Source organism: Pelophylax lessonae (genome assembly GCF_965119305.1).
Source record: "Pelophylax lessonae genome assembly, chromosome: 6".
Lineage (NCBI taxonomy): Eukaryota > Metazoa > Chordata > Amphibia > Anura > Ranidae > Pelophylax > Pelophylax lessonae.
This window is the reverse complement of record NC_138773.1, coordinates 326,870,886-326,895,860: the sequence shown is the minus strand read 5'-3', so window position 1 is coordinate 326,895,860 and position 24,975 is coordinate 326,870,886. Positions and strand designations below refer to the sequence as shown.

Sequence of the window (24,975 nt, the reverse complement as noted above, 5' to 3'; positions counted from 1 at the left end):
AGAAGACGACGGCGAGATGCGAGGAGAGAAGACGACGGCGAGATGCGAGGAGAGAAGACGACGGCGAGATGCGAGGAGAGAAGACGACGGCGAGATGCGAGGAGAGAAGACGACGGCGAGATCCGAGGAGAGAAGACGACGGCGAGATCCGAGGAGAGAAGACGACGGCGAGATCCGAGGAGAGAAGACGACGGCGAGATCCGAGGAGAGAAGACAACGGCGAGATCCGAGGAGAGAAGACAACGGCGAGATCCGAGGAGAGAAGACGACGGCGAGATCCGAGGAGAGAAGACGACGGCGAGATCCGAGGAGAGAAGACGACGGCGAGATCCGAGGAGAGAAGACGACGGCGAGATCCGAGGAATTAGCCTGATGGATCTTTACCTGCAGCATCTTTACATACAGAGCATCCGGAAAGTATTCACAGTGCTTCACTTCTTCCACATTTTATGTTACAGCCTTGTTCCAAAATGGATTAAATTAATTATTTTCCTCAAAATTCTACAAACAATCCCCCATAATGACAACGTGAGAGAAGATTGTTTGAAATCTTTGCAAATTTATTAGAAATAAAAAAATAAATCCCATGTACACAAGTATTCACACCCTTTGCTCAATACTTTGGTGAAGCACCTTTGGCACCAATTCCAGCCTCCAGTATTTCTGAGTATGATGCTACAAGCTTGGCACTCCTATTTTTGGGCAGTTTCTCCCATTCTTCTTTGCAGGACCTCTCAAGCTCCATCAGGTTGGATGGGGGAGGGTCGGTGCACAGCCATTTTCAGATCTCTCCAGAGACATTCACTCGGGTTCAAGTCTGGGCTCTGGCTGGGCCACTCAAGGACATTCACAGAGTTGTCCCATAGCCACTCCTTTGTTATCTTGGCTGTGTGCTTAGGGTCGTTGTCCTGTTGGAAGATGAACCTTCGCCCCAGTCTGAGGTCCAGAGCGCTCTGGAGGAAGTTTTCATCAAGGATGTCTCTGTACATTGCTGCATTCATCTTTCCCTCCATCCTGACTAGTCTCCCAGTTCCTGCCGCTGAAAAACATCCCCACAGCATAATGCTGCCACCACCATGCTTCACTGTAAGGATGGTATTGGCCAGGTGATGGGCGGTGCCTGGTTTCCTCCAGACATGACGCTTGCCATTCAGGCCAAAGAGTTCAATCTTTGTTTCATCAGAGCAGAGAATTTTGTTTCTCATGGTCTGAGAATCCTTCAGGTGCCTTTTGGGAAACTCCAGGCGGGCTGTCATGTGCCTTTTACTGAGGAGTGGCTTCCATCTGGCCACACCCATACAGGCCTGATTGGTGGAGTGCTACAGAGATGGTTGTTCTTCTGGAAGGTTCTCCTCTCTCCACAGAGAAACGCTGGAGCTCTGTCAGAGTGACCATCGGGTTCTTGGTCACCTCCCTGACTAAGGTCCCCCTCCCCCGATCGCTCAGTTTGGCCAGGCGGCCCGCTCTAGGAAGAGTCCTGGTGGTTCCAAACTTCTCCCATTTACAGATGATCGAGGCCACTGTGCTCATTGGGACCTTCAATGCTGCAGAAAATTTTTCTGTACCCTTCCCCCGATCTGTGCCTCCATACAATCCTGTCTCCGAGGTCTACAGACAATTCCTTGGACTTCATGGCTTGGTTTGTGCTCCGACATGCACTGTTACCTGTGGGACCTTATATAGACAGGTGTGTACATTTCCAAATCATGTCCAATCAACTAAATTTACCACAGGTGGACTCCAATCAAGTTGTTGAAACATCTTAAGGCTGATCAGTGGTAACAAGATGCACCGGAGCTCAATTCTGAGTGTCATGGCAAAGGGTGTGAATACTTATGTACATGGGATTTTTTTTCCTTTTTAGTAAATTTGCAAACAAACTTCTTTCACGTTGTCATTATGGGGGATTGTTTGTAGAATTTTGAGGAAAATAATGAATTTATTCAATTTTGGAATAAGGCTGTAACATAACAAAATGTGGAAAAAGTGAAGCGCTGTGAATACTTTCCGGATGCACTATAAAGCACCTCATGCCACCTTCATCTGCAAGAATCATGGGGCCCCAGAGCAGATTTTTGATGGGGCCACCTAGTAATTCTCTTTGCATTAGGTATACAGTAGAAGTTCAGAGGGTGGGGCGATACATGGGCTAGCCTCTCTAATGGGGTCCCCTTCCTTTCCCAGGCCCTATAACAGCCACATGGCCTAGACTGTCTTGGGCCCCCTTCCTTTCCCAGGCCCCACAGCAGCCTCATAGCCTAGCCTCTCTGGGGGACTCTTCCTATGCCAGACTCCACAGCTGCCACATGGGCTATTCTCTCTAATGGGGCCCCTTCCTTTACCAGGCCCACAGTTGCCACATGGGCTATTCTCTGTAACGGGGCCTTCTTCCTATCCCCGACTCAACAGCTGCCACGTGGGCTATTCTCTCTAATGGGGGCCCCCTTTCTACCCCAGACTCCACAGCTGCCACATGGGCTACTCTCTCTAATGGGGCCCCCTTCCTAACCCATGCTCCACAGCTGCCATGTGGGCTATTCTCTCTAATGGGGCCCCTTCCCATACCAGGCCCACAGCTGCCACATGGGTTATTCTCTCTAATGGGGCCCCTTTCCTATCCCAGACCCCACAGCTGCCACATGGGTTATTCTCTCTAATGGGGCCCCTTTCCTATCCCAGACCCCACAGCTGCCACATGGACTATTCTCTCTAATGGGGCCCCCTTCCTATCTTAGGCCCCACAGCTGCCACATGGGCTATTCTCTCTAATGGGGCCCCCTTCCTATCCCAGACTCCACAGCTGCCACATGGGCTACTCTCTCTAATGGGGCCCCATTCCTATTCCATTCACTTCCTGTCCCATAGTCCACATTGGAAGATTTCCCCTCTATTCCTGTTTTAGTGACAACCAAAAATCAGTTTTTCTTTTACTGTGATAACCGTACAAATAGAGAGGGGGATTCTCCCTAACAGGGGTACAGACAGCAAAAGAAACCTGAAAGGGGGTCCAATCCCTCTCCAAAACATAATTTCTGCACTCCATGGTTTGTATAGGACTGACGCATTTCACTCTGCTGTCAGTGTAGCAGATAGAGATCGGATGGATCCATTGTTTTGTAAACTTTATCTGTATATTTATAGATAATAATAAACATTTTCAGCTTCAAGAAAACCAAAATAGTTGGAGAATTTCTTCCTCATCCACAAGAATGGACAAAACGGCGTCAGAGATCAATGCGCTTTTTTTTTTTTTTTTTCGTTAAAGTTAACTGACTCCTGTATATGCAACATGGAGTTCGAGGAAGATTCAGCGCAGTTAATCATACGTGGAGCGCACAGCGAGATAACGACTTGCGAGGACATAATTGACACCTGGTCAATAGCGACATCTCAGGAGAGCGCAGCCGTCATTCTCCGGATCCTTGTAAAATCGCACACTGCAACAAGAATCAGATAATTAGCCTGAGATCATTCTTATACTCTGTCCTCTGTACAGCACTGCGGTATATGTCAGAGCTATCAAATGTATAATAATAATAATAATAATAATAATAATGTGTGTGACTGGGGGGAGGGGGCATTAGAGTGTAAGCGCCTCTGGTTCAGAGACTGATGTGACTGTGGGGGGACATTAGAGTGTAAGCTCCTCTGGTATAGAGACTGATGTGATTGGCTCAGTGATCTCTGTACAGCACTGCGGTATATGTCAGAGCTATATAAATGTATGATAATAATAGTATGTGACTGGGGGGGGGGACATTAGAGTGTAAGCTCCTCTGGTACAGAGACTGATGTGATTGACTCAGTGATCTCTGTACAGCACTGCGGTATATGTCAGAGCTATAGAAAATGTACAATAATAGTGTGCGACTGTGGGGGACGGGACATTAGAGCGTAAGCTCCTCTGGTACAGAGACTGATGTGACTGTGGGGGAGGGGACATTAGAGTGTAAGCTCCTCTGGTACAGAGACTGATGTGACTGGCTCAGTGTTCTTTGTACATCACCATGGAATAGGTCAGTGCTATGTAATACAAGGGGATTTCAGCCATCTGACATATCTACAAGCAGTAAAAGATCAATAAACGCACACAATGGTCTTCCCTTGTTCAGATTTATAGAGGTAATGAGGTCACAGAAAGGGGAGGAGCCCATAAAATTGGCACAGATGGACATAAAAATATCTGCTGAGTCAGCACCCACAGCATGCTGGGACTTGTAGCTCCCCATTAAAGGGCAGACATGAGTTGATGATGATGATGAGGATGATGATGATGATGAGTCACTCTGGCCTGGGAGAGTCTTAGGAGGACTGAAGGGCTCTTTGTCCTCCTGTGGGACGCAGCCGGAGAATATGAAGAGCGCACAGAAGAATTATCTGTTTTCTGGGCTAAATTTAGAAGAAGAAAATCAAAATCTGTACACGGCTGTCACCAAGAGAGCGTTACATAAGAGACGGTCTGAGGACAGCGAAGACGGCACAGACATCGGCCTGCAAAAACAACATTGGGGGGGGGGAGCAATGATGCGTTATTTCTATTGGCTGAGCGCAGATTTATTAGTTTATTAAATGATACAGAATAACGTATGAAATCAAAGACGCCCCGATACTGGCAGAAGCAGCGCCCCTGCTGCGGGCGCCGATATTCCCCCCCCTAGAATGGCGAGGACCTCCCGTCATAAGGAAGATGGACGATGAATGAAAACGTTTTACATTTACAGAGAAAAGTGAGAATTTCTCCTGAGAGACGGGCGACAAGAATGATCATTCCAATAAATAACAAACGAGGACGCAGAGGAAATAATTATCATATAAGATACAAAGTATCATCTATTACCGGACAATAAATCCACCGGCTCATCCCGCCTGGCACTTTATCGCGGCCCTCGTCCATTATGGGGGGGGGGAAATGATTGGTGAGAACATCGCTCATCTGCACGCTGCGGCCCACATCTCGCCCTTTCTGCGGTCCAGGCCTAATATATGAAGGGGCCATTTTCTCCCCTCTGCGCCACAGTGCCAATCCCATCGATACGTATACCAACTAGAATTCATCTCCATAGCTCTAGAGATACATTGTATCCGATCTGCCGCTCTATAGAGATACAGTGGGTACGGAAAGTATTCAGACCCCCTTAAATTTTTCACTCTTTGTTATATTGCAGCCATTTGCTAAAATCATTTAGGTTCATTCTTCTTCCTCATGAATGTACACATAGCACCCCATACTGACAGAAAAACACAGAATTGTTGACATTGTTGCAGATTTATTAAAAAAGAAAAACTGAAATATCACATGGTCCTAAGTATTCAGACCCTTTGCTCAGTATTTAGTAGAAGCCCCCTTTTGATCTAATACAGCCAGGAGTCTTTTTGGGAAAGATGCAACAAGTCTTTCACACCTGGATTTGGGGATCCTCTGCCATTCCTCCTTGCAGATCCTCTCCAGTTCTGTCAGGTTGGATGGTAAACGTTGGTGGACAGCCATTTTTAGGTCTCTCCAGAGATGATCAATTGGGTTTAAGTCAGGGCTCTGGCTGGGCCATTCAAGAACAGTCACGGAGTTGTTGTGAAGCCACTCCTTCGTTATTTTAGCTGTGTGCTTAGGGTCATTGTCTTGTTGGAAGGTAAACCTTCGGCCCAGTCTGAGGTCCAGAGCACTCTGGAGAAGGTTTTTGTCCAGGATATCCCTGTACTTGGCCGCATTCATCTTTCCCTCGATTGCAACCAGTCGTCCTGTCCCTGCAGCTGAAAAACACCCCCACAGCATGATGCTGCCACCACCATGCTTCACTGTTGGGACTGTATTGGACAGGTGATGAGCAGTGCCTGGTTTTCTCCACACATACTGCTTAGAATTAAGGCCAAAAAGTTCTATTTTGGTCTCATCAGACCAGAGAATCTTATTTCTCACCATCTTGGAGTCCTTCAGGTGTTTTTTAGCAAACTCCATGCGGGCTTTCATGTGTCTTACACTGAGGAGAGGCTTCCGTCGGGCCACTCTGCCATAAAGCCCCGACTGGTGGAGGGCTGCAGTGATGGTTGACTTTCTACAACTTTCTCCCATCTCCTGACTGCATCTCTGGAGCTCAGCCACAGTGATCTTTGGGTTCTTCTTTACCTCTCTCACCAAGGCTCTTCTCCCCCGATAGCTCAGTTTGGCCGGACGGCTAGCTCTAGGAAGGGTTCTGGTCGTCCCAAACGTCTTCCATTTGAGGATTATGGAGGCCACTGTGCTCTTAGGAACCTTAAGTGCAGCAGAAATCTTTTTGTAACCTTTGGCCAGATCTGTGCCTTGCCACAATTCTGTCTCTGGGCTCTTCAGGCAGTTCCTTTGAACTCATGATTCTCATTTGCTCTGACATGCATTGTGATCTGGAAGGTCTTATATAGACAGGTGTGTGGCTTTCCTAATCAAGTCCAATCAGTATAATCAAACACAGCTGGACTCAAATGAAGGTGTAGAACCATCTCAAGGATGATCAGAAGAAATGGAAAGCACCTGAGTTAAATATATGAGTGTCACAGCAAAGGGTCTGAATACTTAGGACCATGTGATATTTCAGTTTTTCTTTTTTAATAAATCTGCAACAATGTCAACAATTCTGTGTTTTTCTGTCAGTATGGGGTGCTATGTGTACATTCATGAGGAAGAATAATGAACTTAAATGATTTTAGCAAATGGCTGCAATATAACAAAGAGTGAAAAATTTAAGGGGGTCTGAATACTTTCCGTACCCACTGTACATTGTATCAGATCTGCCTGTCTATAGAGATACATTGTATCAGATCTGCCTGTCTATAGAGATACATTATATCAGATCTGCCTGTCTATAGAGACACATTGTATCTGATCTGCCTGTCTATAGAGATACATTGTATCAGATCTGCCTGTCTATAGAGACACATTGTATCAGATCTGCCGCTGTATAGAGATACATTGTATCAGATCTGCCGCTGTATAGAGATACATTGTATCAGATCTGCCGCTGTATGGAGATACATTGTATCAGATCTGCCGCTGTATGGAGATACATTGTATCAGATCTGCCGCTGTATGGAGATACATTGTATCAGACAGATCTGCCGCTCTATAGAGATACATTGTATCAGATCTGCCGCTGTATGGAGATAAAGAAAAAATATAATAAATAATTGCACTGTAAAGTGCTCATGTGCAAATTAAATATAATGAATAAATAATCGTGTATGATAAATATATACATATTCTGTGGTGTGTGGATAATATAAAGATCAAAAGTGCACAAATTTCTTGACAATGATGAATTCCTAATAATAATAGTAGAAAACTAATATTCAAAAAAGTGCAATAACCCTAAAAAAATATATAAAGTTACGACGTCCAATCACATTTCATAAAAAGCATGTGCAAAACATTTCCGACAAAAAGTGCATTTCCAATGAATCACTGCGAAAAAAACTCTTGAAAAGTTCAATCAAATTGATAAAAAAAAAAAATCTTAAATAAATTCATCCATAGATCAAAAATATACAATTAAGTAGATCGTCCATAGAAAGTCCCAAGTGAAAGAAAGTGCAAAAATGTGATCTGATGAAATTCAATCGATAAATGATCCTCAGTGATCACACGTGAAGAAATCACACCAAAATGTGCTTCACCGTTTCCACCAAATATAACTCACCAGATGGGAAGCCGGTTAAATTATAAACCAGAACTCGCGCTTAATAGAAATTTCCCAGCATGATGGTTTGTATTTGAAACTTCAGCCATCTTCATAGACACATTAGTCTCGCAATGTCTGCCTTACAATGGGATCTCTGACAACCAAACCACACGCTCCGGTTGTGTCTCCAAGCCACGAGCGTGGGGTACGATACGTGCGGTGTCTCGGTGTCCTAGCCCCACCCTACTAGCTTCGTCACCTGACGTCCTCACGGAGCAGTAGAATCTGCCTGTCTATAGAGATATATTGTATCAGATCTGTCCCTCTATAGACATACATTGTATCAGATCTGTCGCTGTATGGAGATACATTGTATCAGATCTGCCACACCGGGTGCCACTCCTGTCAGCTAAGAACAGAAAACCGAGGCTACAATTGGCACAGAATCACCAACATTGGAGAATAGAAGATTAGAAAAACGTTGCCTGGTCTGGATTTCAGCTGCAACATTCATATGGGAGGGTCAAAATTTGGTGCATGGATCCATCATGCCTTGTATCACCGGTTGAGGCTGGTGGAGGTGGTGTAATGGTGTGAGGGAGTAGGGATGGGGGGTAATGGTTCAGGCTGGTGGTGGTGGTGTATTGGTGTGGAGGGTCTTGCCAAGATTGCCAGGACCCTGAAACTGAGCTGCAGCACGGTGGCCAAGACCATACAGCAGTTTAACAGGACAGGTTCCACTCAGAACAGGCCTGGCCATGGTCGACCAAAGAAGTTCAGTGCACGTGCTCAGCGTCATATCCAGAGGTTGTCTTTGGGAAATAGAGGTATGAGTGCTGCCAGCATTGCTGCAGAGGTTGAAGGGGTGGGGGAGGGGTCAGCCTGTCAGTGCTCAGACCATACGCCGCACACTGCATCAAATTGGCCTGCATGACTGTCATCCCAGAAGGAAGCCTCTTCTAAAGATGATGGACAAGAAATCCCGCAAACAGTTTGCTGAAGACAAGCAGACTAAGGACATGAATTACTGGAACCATCTCCTGTGGTCTGATGAGACCAAGATAAACTTATTTGGTTCAGATGGTGTCAGGCGTGTGTGGGGGCAACCAGGTGAGGAGTACAAAGACAAGTGTGTCTTGTCTACAGTCATGCATGGTGGTGGGAGTGTCATGGTCTGGGGCTGCATGAGTGCTGCCGGCACTGGGGAGCTACAGTTCATTGAGGGGACCATGAGTGCCAACATGTACTGTGACATACTGAAGCAGAGCATGATCCCCTCCCTTCGGAGACTGGGCCCCAGGGCAATATTCCAACATAACGACCCCAAACACAACCCAAAGATGACCACTGCCTTGCTTAACCACTTAAGCCCTGGAAGATTTTACCCCCTTCCTGACCAGGGGGTATTTTGCAATTCGGCACAGCGTGACTTTAAAGGACAATTGCGCAGTCGTGTGACGCTGTACCCAAATGAAATTGATGTCCTTTTTTCCCACAAATAGAGCTTTCTTTTGGTGGTATTTGATCACCTGTGCGATTTTTTGATCATGCGCTATAAACAAAAAAAGAGCGACAATTTTGCAAAAACAACAATATTTTTCACATTTTTTTAAATAAAATTCCCCAAAAAAAAAAACAAAACAAAAAGTAAAAATCAAAATTTTTTAACATTTTAGGCCAATTTGTTTTCTGCTACATATGTTTGGTAAAAAAAAAAAAAATAAATAAATCGCAATAAGCGTATTTTGATTGGTTTGCGCAAAAGTTATTGTGTTTACTAAATAAGGGAAAGATTTTTGTCATTTTAAGCGCCGGTTCACATTACCGCGACGCTACTTGCAGGGGCGACCTCCGAGATCGCGGTGCGAGCAGCGCGCCGCGACCTCGGAGCGGCCGCCACGGACTTCATAACATTGAAGTCTATGGCGGTCGCCTCCTGGTCGCCCCAAAGAAGCTCCGGACCCTTTTTCTAGGTCGGAGCGACTTGTGTCGCTCCTATTAGAACGGGTCCGCAGCTTCCCTATGGGAGGCGACCTGCGGCGACCTGTGAGGCGACCAGGTCGCCTCACAGGTCGCCCCAGTGTGAACCGGCACTTATTGTTTTTTCTTTTAACGAGTAATGACTGCGATCTGCGATTTTTTTGCGGGACTGCGACATTGCGGCGGACAGATCGGACCCTTGACTGAGATTTTTGACACTTTTGGGTGTACCAGTGACATTACTACAGTAATCAGTGCTATACATATGCACTGTTACTGTAAAAATGACACTGGCAGGGAAGGGGTTAACTTTATTGGAGAAGGAGGGGTCAAGTGTGTCCCTAGGGGCATGATCCTAACTGTTATGGGATGTGGCTGTTTGTGTAACTACAGAGATATACGATCCTGCATAGCAGGACCGTATGATCTCTGCACTTACACAGGGGAGAATGACAGGCGGCTTTGTTTACATTAGCCGCCTGCCTTTCTCCCTCTGTAACGGACGATCGCGAGTGACCGGCGGACATCCGGTCCGCAGGTCACACGTGCGGGGAAACACAGTGAGCGAGCGGGGGCGGGAGTGTGCCTCCGGCGGAGCGCGCTCGCCCCCTATTGGCTCGCAGGCGAGTGACGTACCCATACGTCACTTTGCCTGCACGGGGCTGACCGCCGCAGTATATGTACTTGCGGCGGTCGGCAAGCGGTTAAGAAGCTGAGGGTAAAGGTGATGGACTGGCCAAGCATGTCTCCAGACCTAAACCCTATTGAGCATCTGTGGGGGATCCTCAAACAGAAGGTGGAGGAGCGCAAGGTCTCTAACATCCACCAGCTCTGTGATGTCATCATGGAGGAGGGGAAGAGGACTCCAGTGACAACCTGTGAAGCTCTGGTGAACTCCATGTCCAAGAGGGTTAAGGCAGTGCTGGAAAATAATGGTGGCCACACAAAATATTGACACTTTGGGCCCAATTTGGACATTTTCACTTAGGGGTGTACTCACTTTTGTTGCCAGCGGTTTAGACATTAATGGCTGTGTGTTGAGTTATTTTGAGGGGACAGTAAATTTACACTGTTATACAAGCTGTACACTCACTACTTTACATTGTAGCAAAGTGTCATTTCTTCAGTGTTGTCACATGAAAAGATAGAATAAAATATTTACAAAAATGTGAGGGGTGTACTTACTTTTGTGAGATACTGTATACACACACATTTTATATATATATATATATATATATATATATATATATATATATATATATATATATATATACACACACACACACACACACACGCCTATGGGGTGCGCTCCGCTGACATGCCCCTTATGTTGCGGATTACTCACAGCTGAGGCTGATCTGCGGGTGCCGGTGAATGGATGTCTCCCACCACCCACCAATCGTCGGGCTGAGACACATTGTAAATAAGGAAGAGCTCTGTTCTGACAGCAGGGAAGGAATGGATTTTGTGTCCCTGCAAAGCAGATAATAAAATCTATCACTTCCCTTAGTGAAAGCAGCACACACAAACACTGGTTAGGCACACATTTAACCCTTTGATTGCCCCTGATGTTAACCCCTTCCCAGGCAGGGTCATTAGTACAGTGACACATTTTTAGCACTGATCACTGTATTAGAGTCACTGGTTCCTACAAAGTGTCAGTTAAGGCCCGTACACACGTGCAGATTGTCGGCCGAAAAGATTCGGCCGACGACCGATCGGCCGATTTTCGGCTTGCTAGTATGATGCTTCCGACAGCCGACAGCGCACTTTCGGCCAAACAGAATCTGTTGTGCAAGCATTAAAATTTTTGTATGCCGACACCAGAACGGCCGATTGTTCGCCAGTCAGTACAGATTTCGGCCGACAGACAGCAGATTTGCAAGACTGGGCATGCTCAGAAAAGAAAAAACACAGGGAAAGTTAACCATCACATGACATCACTTCTGCAGTCAGCTGTTGTTGGCCGACAAATTTCGCGTGCAGTCTTTTGCAGTTTTCAACAGACAGGACGGCCCTGGACAAAAGACGGCCGATCGTTCGGCCGACGATCGGTACGTGTGTACGGGGCTTTAGTGTCAGATTGTCTGCTGCAATATAGCACTCCCTTTATAAGTTGCTGATTGTCAACATCATCAGTAAAAAATAAAAAAAATTCCAGTATATATATCCCATAGCTTGTACACATGATACCTTTGTGCAAACCAATCAATAAACGCTTATTGGGATGTTTTAGCAAAAATATCTATCAGAATACAAATTGGCCAAAATTGATGAAGAAATTTGTTTTTTTTTTTATTGGAGGTTTTATAGCAGAAAGTAAAAAATATTATTATTTTTTTTTTTTAAACTGTTGGCCTATTTTTGTTCAGGAGCAAAAACTAAAAACCACAGGTGGTTATTTGGGTACAGTGTCGCACGACCGCACAATTGTCAGTTAAAGTAGCGCAGTGCCCTGTCGCAAGAAAATGGCCTGGTCATGAAGGGGGGGGGGGGTTATATAGAATATTATTATTTTTATATAAAAACACACAGCTTTGTATCCAATCACCAATATATGTTATGTGACAGAAAAAAGGGGATCATTATCCTGAATGTGGGAAGAGCGAGAATATTACCGATAATAAACCGCCACATGACACAAACTGAGAACCCTAGGAGCATGCAATCTAATTCTGGCCACACACAGAAGGCAATAAAGGATCACTTCTAAAGATCTTTCACATGAAAGCAATGGTTGGATACAGAGGACTGGTGGAGGCGGAAGACTCAGTCACTCCCTAGCAATGCAAGCTGTTGTAGAACGATTTAGGCTGCGATTTTGACTGGGCTTGAAGCAATGTCTATGTCTTTGAACCTCAAAACGCATTAAAAATCGGACCAAAGTAGTGTAGGGACTACTTTCAAGTCGGTGCGACTTGAAGTCACACAGGTATATACTGTACTCACTGGAAATAATGGGAGAAAGACTTGTCATGCAATTTTGCAGTCCCAAATCGCAGGACAAGTCGCACAAGTGTGAAAGGGTCATTAACCGCTCATTTATTTATAATGTTTTTTTTTACACAAGATTCCAACAATCACCGCCCAGGTGCCTCACATTCTTTTTTTTCTTTTTTTTTTTTTTTATTGAATTGGAAAGATGTGTGAATCCCCAGTGAGCCCTCGTTCACACCGGTGCGATTTGTCATGCGATTTGACAGTTGCTCTAAAATAGCGCTTAGAACTGAACCAGTGTGAAAAGAGGCTGAACGCTCTGTGAAAACATTGATTTATTGATTTTTATTTATTACAGGTATTTATATAGTGCCATCAATTTATACACACACACACACACATTATATATACATATATATATATACATAGGTTCACATCAGTCCCTGCCCCAAGGAGCTCACACTCCAAGGTCTCTAAAGGGCATTTTCCCCTCCCCATTTCCTGGATCTATCAGAGGCGGCTCCACCACTAAGTGGGGTCACACGGTGAGGGTACATACACAGGCGGTCAGATTGCCAGTGAAATGTCCCTGGAATAATACAAAGTGCATAACCCATAACAAACCAATCAGAATTCCCTTTACAGACCTCAGACTTGTAGAAGGACCCTGATTGGTTACACTGAGCACCCGAAGGGATTTCTCTGCTTTACACAATGATCTCCTCTATGTGGCCATAAATCAGAGAACACTTCCCGCACTCTCCAACTATAAAATTCTCACCCGGCTGCAGCTCCTCCTTCATATCATGAAACCTCCAATCAGCATTCCCGGCCAATCAGATCAATGATATACGATGGATGAATGAACATGGAGATTGGACGAACGGCAGGAAAACAAAAATTCCAAATAAACTTCAGCCATGAATAACGGTTTTACATACCTTTCCCATTAGAGACACCCCCCATTACATCAGAGTCCTCATCATAGTCCCCCTTACATCACAGTCCCTAGTAGAGTCCCTCCTTAGATTTGGGTCCCCATCAAAGTCCCCACCTACATCAGGGTCTCCATCACAGTCCCCACTTACATCAGGGGTCTCCATCAGACTCCCCCCTTTTATCAGGGTTCCTCCTACATTAGGATCCCCATCAATGTACCCCCATCAGGGGTCTCTGTCAGACTCCCCCCCCTTTTATCAGGGTTCCTCCTACATTAGGATCCCCATCAGAGAGCCCCCCTACATCAGGGGTCTCCATCAGAGTCCCCACTTACATCAGGGGTCCATGTCAGAGTCCCTCGTTAGATTAGGGTCCCCATCAAAGTCCCCACCTACATCAGGGTCTCCATCACAGTCCCCACTTACACCAAGGTCTCCATAAGATCCCCCCCCCCTTTACATCACAGTCCCTCCTACATTAGGGTCCCCATCAGAGTCGCCCCCCCAAGTCAGGGTCCCCACTTACATCAGAGGTCTCCATCAGGGTCCCCACTTACATCAGAGGTCTCCATCAAGGTCCCCACTTACATCAGGGGTCCCCATCAAGTGTCCCTTCTTACAGCAGGGTCCCCTGTAGTTCGGGGACTATTGATGTAGGCTTAAAAAAAAAAAACGTTAAAGTAAAACGCTCCCCATTGTTTGTGGGCCCCGCTTTTGGTACACACAAATAACACTGACATATGCTATCGCAGGAGCAGCGCACTTCAGGTGCTGGGGGGGGGGGGGGGTGACATAATAATAGAAGGAAATATACAGCTGTTTAAAAAAAAAAAAAAAAAAAAAAAAAACACAAGATATTTTGTTAATATTTTTTGCCAGTTTTCCTTTTATAATCAAACAAAATCCATCAACATCCCCAACCAATCAGAGTCCGGAGCGTCCTTAGAGAGAAATATCATAAGAATTCCCCGGATACACCTCTGTACAACCAGGGAAATGTGCTGAGATGGGGGGGGGGGGGTTCAGAGGTCGGAGGTCAGGGTTCAAATCTTACACCTACATTAAGGGATTAAACATGGGAGGAAGTTACAGGAAAGAGATATTTATTGATAATCTCCATTATTAATAATATTTTTAAAAAAAGGTAAAAAAACAAAAAAGGAGGAAGGTAGTGAGGGGTATATACTGTATACTGTGTACTGTATACTGTGTATTATTATTATTATTATTATTATTATACAGGATTTATATAGAAGAAAGTAGTGAGGGGTATATACTGTATACTGTGTATTATTATAATACAGGATTTATATAGAATGTAGTGAGGGGTATATACTGTATACTGTGTATTATTATTATTATACAGGATTTATATAGAAGAAGGTAGTGAGGGGTATATACTGTATACTGTGTATTATTATAATACAGGATTTATATAGCGCCAACAGTTTGCACAACGCTGTATTTAGCACTTTGTGTTTATTGATACAATACGGGGTGATTGATGTCCTCTGCTATGAATTCGGGGGGGGGGGGGGGGTAAATGATGAATAGCGGGGCTTGTGACATTATTAGTCGCCATGCCACGTATGATGTGACCGAACGCCAAAGTTAAATCCTACGAATCGCCCCACCGCTCAGTGACGTTTCACCCCCACTTTTATGTCATTACGACAAATAAACACCTTGATGGCAGCGGTTCCATGATGCGGGTGTGGCGGGGGGAGGGGGGGGGGGAGACAAGGCTCCTCCATGATGTGGGGGGGGGGGCGGGACAGGACAAGGCTCCTCTCCATGATGTGGGGGGGGGGGGAACAGGACAAGGCTCCTCCATGATGTGGGGGGGGGGACGGGATGGGACAAGGCTCCTCCATGATGTGGGGGGGGGGACGGGACAAGGCTCCTCTCCATGATGTGGGGGGGGGGGGGGAACAGGACAAGGCTCCTCCATGATGTGGGGGGGGGGGACAGGACAAGGCTCCTCCATGATGTGGGGGGGGGGACAGGACAAGGCTCCTCCATGATGTGGGGGGGGGGGGGACAGGACAAGGCTCCTCCATGATGTGGGGGGGGGGGGACAGGACAAGGCTCCTCCATGATGTGGGGGGGGGGGGACAGGACAAGGCTCCTCCATGATGTGGGGGGGGGGGGGGACAGGACAAGGCTCCTCCATGATGTGGGGGGGGGGGGGACAGGACAAGGCTCCTCCATGATGTGGGGGGGGGACAGGACAAGGCTCCTCCATGATGTGGGGGGGGGGGACAGGACAAGGCTCCTCCATGATGTGGGGGGGGGGGACAGGACAAGGCTCCTCCATGATGTGGGGGGGGGGGGACAGGACAAGGCTCCTCCATGATGTGGGGGGGGGGGGGGACAAGGCTCCTCCATGATGTGGGGGGATGGGACGGGACAAGGCTCCTCCATGATGTGGGGGGGGGGGACGGGACAAGGCTCCTCCATGATGTGGGGGGGGGGACAGGACAAGGCTCCTCCATGATGTGGGGGGGGGGACAGGACAAGGCTCCTCCATGATGTTGGGGGGGGGGGACAGGACAACAGGACAAGGCTCCTCCATGATGTGTGGGGGGGGGGAACAAGGCTCCTCCATGATGTGGGGGGGGGGGAAGGCTCCTCCATGATGTGGGGGGGATGGGACAAGGCGCCTCCATGATGTGGGTGGGGAGACAAGGCTCCTCCATGATGTGGGGGGGGGGTCCCCCATGATGTGGGGGGGGGGGGACAAAGCTCCTCCATGATGTGGGTGGGGGGGGGAAGGGTCCCCCATGATGTGGGTGGGGGGGGGAAGGGTCCCCCATGATGTGGGGGGGGGGGACAAGGCTCCTGGAATGAGGGGGGGGGGGGTCAGCTGTCCTCCTGTTGCTATGCCGCTGTATTATCCTTCTCCCTCTATAGAAGAACTCGTTGAAGGTCAGAGCGCGGGATCCGGAGCCAGAAAAAAGTCTACGACGCGCCAGGATAGCGGCGAGAGAACCGCGTCTGAATCTGCGGCACATCCAAGGGAAGAGGTCAAATATAAAACCGCAAACTGCGCCAGAAACCCACAGACTACATCCTTATTAATTGTTTTATTTTATCTATTATAAATTATTTTATTTATTTTTATGTATTTTTCCCCATTTATTTAAATTTTATTTGTTTTTCATTTGTCCTCTCTATGCGCAGTGACATCGTCTCTGCCGACCAATCATCCGCAGAGGAAAATCACATTTTTACAGCTTTTTATTTATGCAGAAAGCTGCCTGGAGTCAGGAGGAGCGTGGGACGCCGACCGCTCATTTCCCCAGTCAGTGCAATATGCTGAGAAACGCGTCAGTGTCCCCCTTCCAGGTGTTTACTACCTCCTACAGAGATCACAGGACTCCCCTCCCCCCCGACAATGCTTCATCCGCTTTCCTCTCCAGGAGGACGGCGCCATCTTTGTTCAGGCGTCATCCAGGGTCACAACTGATGACACAATCATGAAAATCCTGGTGCCTGAGCACAAATACCTTGGGACTAGCTATAAAGTTACAATGTACAGTCTGATCACTGGGGGAGGGGAGACTGATGACATCATCTCAGCCTAGGCGGAGTCACTGCCTGGGGAAGCCATTTAATGATAAAAAGGCGGAGCCTAATGTTAGATGGAGGGTGTCGCTGCATACGGTGACATCAGAAATGCAGAATTCATGTATTGGTAATGACAGGTCCACTTTAAAATAAAAATGGCGGCACAGAAGCGGAATATTGCCGCACACCTTGGGGGGTTCCGGGCGCGGCTGATCGCCTACTGATAATTACAGGGACATTTGTGGGGGGGGGGGGGGGTAATAAAGATCAATAATGATTAAAACTTGATGTCAATCACATGACTGTCAGCAGCCAATGACAGGAGAGGCGGAACGTTCCGCTCCCTGGATAGTAACCAGTAGTACGCTCCGCCCCCTCCATTACACTCCCCCCCCCCCTCCATTACACTCCACCCCCCCTCCATTCATTATCCTTACTGGGGACATGAAGTGATAAAAATAAAAAAAAAAAAACACATTTTGAACCAACAGCTGGCAGGAAACGCGGATCGGTGCTGCGGAGGACGCGGATCGGTGCTGCGGAGGAAGCAGCGGATGATGTCACCAATGCACAGTACAGGACTTCCTACAACCTGATTGGCCTGCATTGTATAATATTTTTATTCAATGCATGCAATCCATACAAAGTTGCGGATGATTGTAGGTAGAGGCAAAAAAGGCCAAAGTGCGCCCCCTACCTTATGAGCTGTGAGCTGCCGCAGCAGCATAGGCCTCTTTCTGCCCCCTCCTGATAGAGCGCCCAAGGTGGCTGCCTCATCTGCTTACCCCTTGGACCAGCCATGGTGGTCACACAGATATTATGATCACTATATACTACATACAGATCCCCCCCCCCCCCATACACTGACAGATCACTATATACTACATACAGACCCCCGCACACTGACAGATCACTATATACAGACCCCATACACTGACAGATCACTATATACAGACCCCATACACTGACAGATCACTATATACAGACCCCATACACTGACAGATCACTATATACAGACCCCCATACACTGACAGATCACTATATACAGACCCCCGTACACTGACAGATCACTATATACTGTATACAGACCCCGTACACTGACAGACCACTATATACAGACCCCATACACTGACTGATCACTATATACAGATCACTATATACTATATACAGACCCCCATACACTGACAGATCACTATATACAGACCCCCCATACACTGACAGATCACTATATACAGACCCCCCATACACTGACAGATCACTATATACAGACCCCGTACACTGACAGATCACTATATACTGTATACAGACCCAGTACACTGACAGACCACTATATACAGACCCCATACACTGACAGATCACTATATACAGACCCCATACACTGACAGATCACTATATACAGACCCCATACACTGACAGATCACTATATACAGACCCCATACACTGACAGATCACTATATACAGACCCCGTACACTGACAGATCACTATATACAGACCCCATACACTGACAGATCACTATATACAGACCCCCATACACTGACAGATCACTATATACAGACCCCCATACACTGACAGATCACTATATACAGACCCCCATACACTGACAGATCACTATATACAGACCCCCCATACACTGACAGATCACTATATACAGACCCCGTACACTGACAGATCACTATATACTGTATACAGACCCAGTACACTGACAGACCACTATATACAGACCCCATACACTGACAGATCACTATATACAGACCCCATACACTGACAGATCACTATATACAGACCCCATACACTGACAGATCACTATATACAGACCCCGTACACTGACAGATCACTATATACAGACCCAGTACACTGACAGATCACTATATACAGACCCCTGTACACTGACAGATCACTATATACAGACCCCGTACACTGACAGATCACTATATACAGACCCCATATACTGACAGATCACTATATACAGACCCCGTACACTGACAGATCACTATATACAGACCCCCATACACTGACAGATCACTATATACTGTATACAGACCCTGTACACTGACAGATCACTATATACAGACCCCCATACACTGACAGATCACTATATACTGTATACAGACCCTGTACACTGACAGATCACTATATACAGACCCCGTACACTGACAGATCACTATATACAGACCCCATACACTGACAGATCACTATATACAGACCCCATACACTGACAGATCACTATATACAGACCCCCATATACTGACAGATCACTATATACAGACCCCCATACACTGACAGATCACTATATACTGTATACAGACCCCGTACACTGACAGATCACTATATACTGTATACAGACCCCGTACACTGACAGATCACTATATACAGACCCCCATATACTAACAGATCACTATATACTGTATACAGACCCCGTACACTGACAGATCACTATATACTGTATACAGACCCCGTACACTGACAGATCACTATATACTGTATACAGACCCCGTACACTGACAGATCACTATATACAGACTCCCCCCCCCCCCCCATCATGCACACTGATACCTAGGATGATGGAGAATATAATGCTGACACTGACTGCCCATTATAAAGTACTCAGCACAGCCTGGCTCTGGGTCCAGACACCGACAGGCGCGCACGGTATACACTGACAGGCGCGCATGGTATACACTGATGGGCGCGCACGGTATACAGTTCATGTTATATTCCAGACTGCCATCTCCATACAATGACAGAATCAGTAAGTCATCCTGACAGAGCACAGACTGATAACCAATATATAGGGGGGGGGGGGGGGTCTATGTATAAATGTCATCACACAGCTTCTACCAGGATTCACATAAAACCAATCAGAGCAATGTGTGAATCATAAGTGAAAGTAGCATGAATCTATAAATAGATCCCATAATATCCTGACACCAACTGACCACAACCAGTCCATCCCAGTCCTGATCCCATACACAGTGCTGTACCAACTGACTGATCCAAACACTGAATTACAGACTGAACCCCCCCCCCCCCCCTCCCCCATCCACTGACAGCTCCAGTATGAAATCATGTCACCGACACAGACTGACCGACCATCCCACTCTACACAGCCAGATCCAACCGATCCCACTGACCGACCATCCCACTCTACACAGCCAGATCCAACCGATCCCACTGACCGACCATCCCACTCTACACAGCCAGATCCATCCGATCCCACTGACCGACCATCCCACTCTACACAGCCAGATCCAACCGATCCCACTGACCGACCATCCCACACTACACAGCCAGATCCAACCGATCCCACTGACCGACCATCCCACTCTACACAGCCAGATCCATCCGATCCCACTGACCGACCATCCCACTCTACACAGCCTGATCCAACCGATCCCACTCTACACAGCCAGATCCAACCGATCCCACTGACCGACCATCCCACTCTACACAGCCAGATCCATCCGATCCCATAGAATTCACAACATATCCATCCCATATACAGTAAACCCCATACAATATATCCATCCCATATACAATAAATCCTAATATACAATAAATCCATCTGATAGAACATACAATGTATCCCATAGAATATACAACCTACCCATCCAATATAATATACAATGTATCCCATAGAATATAAAACATAGCCATCCCATAGAATATACAATATATCCATCCCATAGAATATAAAATATTTCCATCCTATATACAGTAAATCCTATACAATATACAGCATATCCTATAGAATATAAAACCTATCCATCCAATATAATATACAATGTATCCCATAGAATATACAATGTATCTATCCAATATATCCTATATGATATACGACAAATCCATCCAATATACCATATATATAATACAACATATGCATCCAATATACCGTACATCTTATCACATATACCATACATTGTATCCCATAGAATATACAACATATCCATCCAATATATCAAATAGAACAGACATCATATCTATCCAATATACAATGTATCCCATATAACATCCAACAGTCAATGTATCCATACAACATATAATATATCCTCTATAATCGATCTATATATCATACAATGTATCCATATCCGCTATATACTATACAATGTATATATGGGACATATACTATATATATCTAATGGGAATATATATATATATAATGTATCCTGCAGGGGATTTCTATATACAATGTATCCTCTGACAGATCAGATCTATGATATATACAATGTATCCGTGCTGTCTATCGGGGGGAGGTCGGTACAATGGGACCCCCCCGGTACCGGGTCCCCCCGCACACACAGTCGGTCCCCCGGTTTGGCTCCCCCCGGTGTCCCGGTACCTGTCCGGAAGAAGGCGTCCACCTCGGAATCGGCGGCTCCTCCGTCCTCCGCTCCCTCCGCCGCGTTCATGTCTGCCGGGGATCTACCGACTAGAGTCCGGGGGGGTCCATCACCGACCCACCGACCGCCATCATCCCCGACCACCACCGAGAGCCGCACCGAGCGAGCCGACCAGATCCTCCTCCCCCTCCAACTCCCCCTATTGTTCCCGAGCCGCCCCCTCCCCGACCACGTGACCGCTGACACAGCCCACCGGGGGGCCACTGTACACTGATCTACCCCCCCTCCCCTCCACCGGGGGGCCACACTACACCGATCTACCCCCCCTCCCCTCCCCTCCACCGGGGGGCCACACTACACCGATCTACCCCCCCTCCCCTCCCCTCCACCGGGGGGCCACACTACACCGATCTACCCCCCCTCCCCTCCCCTCCACCGGGGGGCCACACTACACCGATCTACCCCCCCTCCCCTCCACCGGGGGGCCACACTACACCGATCTACCCCCCCCTCCCCGCCACCGGGGGGGCCACACTACACCGATCTACCCCCCCCTCCCCTCCACCGGGGGGCCACACTACACCGATCTACCCCCCCCTCCCCGCCACCGGGGGGCCACACTACACCGATCTACCCCCCCCTTCTCCTACACCGATCTACCCCCCCTCCTCTCTACCGGGGGGCCACACTACACCGATCTACCCCCCCTCCCCTCCACCGGGGGGCCACACTACACCGATCTACCCCCCCCTCCTCCACCGGGGGGCCACACTACACCGATCTACCCCCCCTCCCCGCCACCGGGGGGCCACACTACACCGATCTACCCCCCCTCCCCTCCACCGGGGGGCCACACTACACCGATCTACCCCCCCCTCCTCCACCGGGGGGCCACACTACACCGATCTACCCCCCCATTCTCCTCCTCCACCGGGGGGGGCCACACTACACCGATCTACCCCCCCTCCCCTCCACCGGGGGGCCACACTACACCGATCTACCCCCCCTCCCCTCCACCGGGGGGCCACACTACACCGATCTACCCCCCCTCCCCTCCACCGGGGGGCCACACTACACCGATCTACCCCCCCTCCCCTCCACCGGGGGGCCATACTACACCGATCTACCCCCCCTCCCCTCCACCGGGGGGCCACACTACACCGATCTACCCCCCCTCCTCTCTACCGGGGGGCCACACTACACCGATCTACCCCCCCCTCCTCCACCGGGGGGCCACACTACACCGATCTACCCCCCCATTCTCCTCCTCCACCGGGGGGGCCACACTACACCGATCTACCCCCCCTCCCCTCCACCGGGGGGCCACACTACACCGATCTACCCCCCCTCCCCTCCACCGGGGGGCCACACTACACCGATCTACCCCCCCTCCCCTCCACCGGGGGGCCACACTACACCGATCTACCCCCCCTCCCCTCCACCGGGGGGCCACACTACACCGATCTACCCCCCCTCCCCTCTACCGGGGGGCCACACTACACCGATCTACCCCCCCTCCCCGCCACCGGGGGGCCACACTACACCGATCTACCCCCCCTCCTCCACCGGGGGGGCCACACTACACCGATCTACCCCCCCTCCCCGCCACCGGGGGGCCACACTACACCAATCTACCCCCCCTCCCCTCTACCGGGGGGCCACACTACACCAATCTACCCCCCCCTCCCCTCCACCGGGGGGCCACACTACACCGATCTACCCCCCCCCTCCTCTCTACCGGGGGGCCACACTACACCGATCTACCCCCCCTCCTCTCTACCGGGGGGCCACACTACACCGATCTACCCCCCCTCCTCTCTACCGGGGGGCCACACTACACCGATCTACCCCCCCTCCCCTCCACCGGGGGGCCACACTACACCGATCTACCCCCCCTCCTCTCTACCGGGGGGCCACACTACACCGATCTACCCCCCCTCCTCTCTACCGGGGGGCCACACTACACCGATCTACGCCCCCCTCCTCCACCGGGGGGCCACACTACACCGATCTACCCCCCCATTCTCCTCCTCCACCGGGGGGGCCACACTACACCGATCTACCCCCCCTCCCCTCCACCGGGGGGCCACACTACACCGATCTACCCCCCCTCCCCGCCACTGGGGGGGCCACACTAGACCGAGCTACCCCCCCTCCTCTCTACCGGGGGGCCACACTACACCGATCTACCCCCCCTACCCTCTACCGGGGGGCCACACTACACCGATCTACCCCCCCTCCCCTCCACCGGGGGGCCACACTACACCGATCTACCCTCTACCGGGGGGCCACACTACACCGAGCTACCCCCCCTCCCCTCCACCGGGGGGCCACACTACACCGATCTACCCCCCCTCCCCTCCACCGGGGGGCCACACTACACCGATCTACCCCCCCTCCCCTCCACCGGGGGGCCACACTACACCGATCTACCCCCCCTCCCCTCCACCAGGGGGGCCACACTACACCGATCTACCCCCCCTTCTCCTACACCGATCTACCCCCCCTCCTCTCTACCGGGGGGCCACACTACACCGATCTACCCCCCCTCCCCTCCACCGGGGGGGCCACACTACACCGATCTACCCCCCCTTCTCCTACACCGAGCTACCCCCCCTCCTCCTCTCTACCGGGGGGGCCACACTTCACCGATCTACCCCCCCTCCCATTCTCCTCCTCCACTGGGGGGGCCACACTACACCAATCTACCCCCCCCATTCTCCTCCTCCACCGGGGGGCCACACTACACCGATCTATCCCCCCTCTCCTTCACTGGGGGCCACACTACACTGATCTACCCCCCTCCCCTCCACCGGGGGCCACTGTATACTGATCTACCCCACCTCAACCAAGGGGGGCCACACTACACCGATCTACCCCCCCTCCCCTCCACACTACCCCGATCTACCCCCCTCCTCTCCACCAGGGGCCACTGTATACTGATCTACCCCCCCCTCAACCAAGGGGGGCCACACTACACCGATCTACCCCCCTCTCCTCCTCCACTAGGTGGCCACACTACACCCATCTACCCCCCCTCCCCTCCATCGGGGGCCACACTATACCGATCTACCCCCCTCCCCTCCACCGGGGGGCCACACTACACCGATCTACCCCCTCTCTCCTCCACCGGGAGGAGCAACACCACACCGATCTACCCCCCTCTCCTCCACCGGGAGACCACTCTACACTGATCTTATCCCTCCCCTCCACAGGGGGGGGCCACACTACACCGATCTACCCCCCTCCCTGCCACCGGGGGGCCATACCACACCGATCTACCCCCCTCCTCCCCGCCACCGGGGGGCCACACCAAACCGATCTACCCCCCCTCCCCTCCACTGGGGGGCCACACCACACCAATCTACCCTCCCGCCACTGGGGGGCCACACTACACCGATCTACCCCCCTCTCCTCCTCCGCCGGGGGCCACACTACACCGATCTACCCCCCTCCCCTCCATCGGGGAGCCACACTACACAGATCTACCCCCCCTCCTCTACCGGATGGCCACACTACACCGATCTACGCCTCCACCGGGGGGGGGGGGGGCGCACATTACACCG

The 24,975-nt window shown here is 49.5% G+C and overlaps 1 protein-coding gene across 6 annotated transcripts in view; it reads right to left on the bottom strand.

Annotated features, from left to right (window-relative positions):
- The window catches only part of KALRN (kalirin RhoGEF kinase), a 530,952-nt gene extending 509,357 nt beyond the window's left edge, over positions 1-21,595 (bottom strand). For all 6 annotated transcript variants that reach the window (XM_082262172.1, XM_082262174.1, XM_082262176.1 and 3 more), the window contains exon 1: positions 21,409-21,595. In XM_082262172.1, the coding sequence (XP_082118298.1) occupies positions 21,409-21,478 (70 nt within the window). In that variant the 5' untranslated portion in view covers positions 21,479-21,595. The remainder of the gene's footprint in view (positions 1-21,408) is intronic.
- Positions 21,596-24,975: the final 3,380 nt, after the last annotated feature.